At 43.1% G+C, this 2750-nt stretch overlaps 1 protein-coding gene across 1 annotated transcript; it reads right to left on the reverse strand.

Annotated features, from left to right (window-relative positions):
• Window positions 1–271: 271 nt before the first annotated feature.
• On the reverse strand, window positions 272–2491 carry LOC108848885 (trans-cinnamate 4-monooxygenase). The gene is made up of 3 exons (XM_018622338.2): window positions 1665–2491; window positions 1422–1555; window positions 272–1131 (listed from the first exon to the last, which is right to left on the reverse strand). The coding sequence occupies exons 1-3, from the start codon at window positions 2447–2449 to the stop codon at window positions 533–535; spliced, it is 1518 nt and encodes a 505-aa protein (XP_018477840.1). The 5' UTR covers window positions 2450–2491; the 3' UTR covers window positions 272–532.
• Window positions 2492–2750: the final 259 nt, after the last annotated feature.

The raw sequence follows: 2750 nt of genomic DNA on the forward strand, positions 1-2750 counted from the left end.
GTAAATACAGATTATAAAACGGATATCCTTTCATTTAGCCTTCAAATGCATGTGGTGAACGGATAATTATTTGGACGAGATTAGGAAAGTGAGACAAAAAAAATTCAGACATGATGTATGATCAGGACTGGAAACCCATCGTGAAATGGACAGGGCTAGTTGAAACGAGAAAGGAAATGAACTCCACATGTTACTGAATTATTGTTTTAAATGAAATTGTGTAATGAGGTTTAGTAGGTTTGAAAGCGATTTCATGAACGTTAGTTACACGTTAGAAGAAAACTCCAAATTGATAACTATGGTTCAACAATCATAAAGGATTCTGAAACTTCATAAAAACGATGTACATTCAAAACAATGGGAACCACTAGTTATTTCAATCAGCGCACCACCTCTTTACCGACATTCACATTAACACCTTCCAAAAGAAACAAAACAAGTAATGAATATTCAGCATATCTCACAACCATCCTTTACAAAAGTCATTTTGCAGAAATTAAATTTTCTTGTGTTTTTTTTTAATTTAGAAAATTCAAAAGGTCCTTGGCTTCATTACGATTGTTGAGTGGTTAAGGATGTGCAAGCTGAACTGTCCACCTTTCTCAGTAGTATCCACTTTAGATTGTCCCGGAGGAGGAAGTAGCTCGAAGTTCTGAACCAACCTACCAATAGTGATTCCCAAAATGGGCAACGCCAATATAATCCCAGGACAGCTTCTACGTCCAACACCAAAAGGCACATACCTAAAGTCATTACCATTGGCTTCCACGTGCGCCTCTTCTTCAAAGAACCTCTCAGGTCTAAACTCTTCAGGTTTCTTCCAGCTGTTAGGGTTGTTCGCTAGCCACCAGGCATTGACAAGGATCTTGCTTTCCGCTGGGATGTCGTACCCGGCGAGCTTAGCATCGTTGAGGTTCATGTGAGGCACGAGGAGAGGAATAGCCATTCTTAGTCTAAGCGTTTCCTTGATCACTGCTTGGAGGAAGGGAAGCTTGTGAAGCTCAGGCTCCGTGACTTGAACGCCTGGTCCAAGAACCGTGTCGATTTCGTTCCTTACCTTGGTTTGGATTTCAGGATGGTTCACTAGCTCCGCAATTCCCCACTCGATAGACCACAATGTTGTCTCAATCGCTGTTTTAGGACAAAATAAATATATCAGCATCAGACAGACATAATAGCCAGCACAAGCTTCAAACACATAACAATTTCAAAAATTTTGAGACAAGAAATGCTAATTGTTGATAAATAGATTGGTCCGTTTTAAAATATATTATTTAAGATCCTTTTCCAATTTCCGATGTGAGAATTTATTCCTAATAGGATTCGTACAAAAAAGTAGTGTCTACTTTTTTAGACAAGCAAACAAGAGACTTTTAGAGGATTGATTACGTATCCCACAAGGAACAAAGGAGGAAGCTTACCAGCGACATTAATGTTCTCAACAATGTAAAGAACATTGTCCTCATTGATCTCCCCCTTCTGCTGAGCATCAAGAATGTGATCAATGGCGCATTTCAACCCTTCACTACTCGTAGCCTTAGAGCTCGCAATCTGCCTGCAGTGAGATCTCACAACGTCAGTTTCAAAAAAAACCCTAAATCAAGAACAAAGATGATATAAACTACTCACTTCCTAAGTGTTACAAAAAAAAAAAAACTACTCACTTCCTCTCCTCAACGAAGTACTTCTTGAAAAGCGATAGTCTTCGATCCTTCACATCTTGGCATATCTTCAAGTAGCCTCTAAGGAACGGCCTAAGGATAGGGATGAAGTCTCCATAGTTGTACTCAAAGCTCTGAGCCAACCTGCTTCTCTCTCCGTTCAAGGCCTTAAGCCTTAGAAACAGAGGAACATCCTCACTCTCGAACCTCCTATCGAACATGATACGGAACATGTTGTTGTACATCATCAGCTGCAAGCGTTTCCTCAACACGATCCCTTTCGTGGCGGAATCAAGATTCTTCTTCACGTCCTCCACAACGCTCGCGGCTTCGAACTCCCACCCTTCCCTGTTCCGCTGCACCACCTTGTTCGTGAAGAACGGAACCGTCATGATCCTTCTCATCTTGCGCCAGTGCTCACCGTACACGGTAAACACCATGTCCTGTCCTTTCCCCGTGAAGATGTCGAAGACGACGTTTCTTGTCCGAGATCCGAACTCCACGCCTTGCGTGTGGAGCACTTCTTTGGTGAGATTGGGTGAAGAGACGACGACGAGGTTCCTCTGGCCCATACGGAGGAGGAAGAGGTCGCCGAACTTCTTGGCGTAGTCGACGAGGTTACGGTGGTTGAGATCGTCTCCGACTTGGAGCCAGTTTCCGAAGATGGGAACGGGGATAGGACCTGGAGGTAGCTTCAGTTTCTTGCCGCGGAGCTTGGAGATCACGGTGGCGAGAACCACCGCCGCGAAGACGGCGATGAGAGACTTCTCCAGCAAGAGAAGATCCATTGGTGCTGATGAGGAAGAAATGGTTGTGTGAGAGAGAGAGAGATGGTTTTTATAAGAGGGAAGAGGTTGGTTTGGTTTGAGAACTGAGGCTAACGGCGTTAGGAGTTGGTGCAATATTGAACGGCGTTAGCTTTAACGGGTTGTATGTGTGTGAGAAAGGTGAGCTTGGTGTTGTTGATGGGGGGTAGGTAAGGACCGTAAAGTGAGAAGGGTTTGGTGAAAGGTGGAGGATATGAAACCACTTATACAATAGTCTTTTTGACAAAAGTTTTCATGGAAGTTTGATAAAAAAAGAATATTG

The sequence above is a fragment of the Raphanus sativus genome, chromosome 4 (genome assembly GCF_000801105.2).
Source record: "Raphanus sativus cultivar WK10039 chromosome 4, ASM80110v3, whole genome shotgun sequence".
In the NCBI taxonomy this organism is placed as follows: domain Eukaryota; kingdom Viridiplantae; phylum Streptophyta; class Magnoliopsida; order Brassicales; family Brassicaceae; genus Raphanus; species Raphanus sativus.

Coding starts and splice junctions, on each gene's coding strand:
- LOC108848885 (XM_018622338.2), bottom strand. CDS start 2,449: ATGGATCTTCTCTTGCTGGAGAAGTCTCTCATCGCCGTCTTCGCGGCG. Junction 1,556..1,664: donor TACTTCGTTGAGGAGAGGAA/GTGAGTAGTTTT, acceptor ATCTCACTGCAG/GCAGATTGCGAGCTCTAAGG. Junction 1,132..1,421: donor TGAGAACATTAATGTCGCTG/GTAAGCTTCCTC, acceptor GTCCTAAAACAG/CGATTGAGACAACATTGTGG.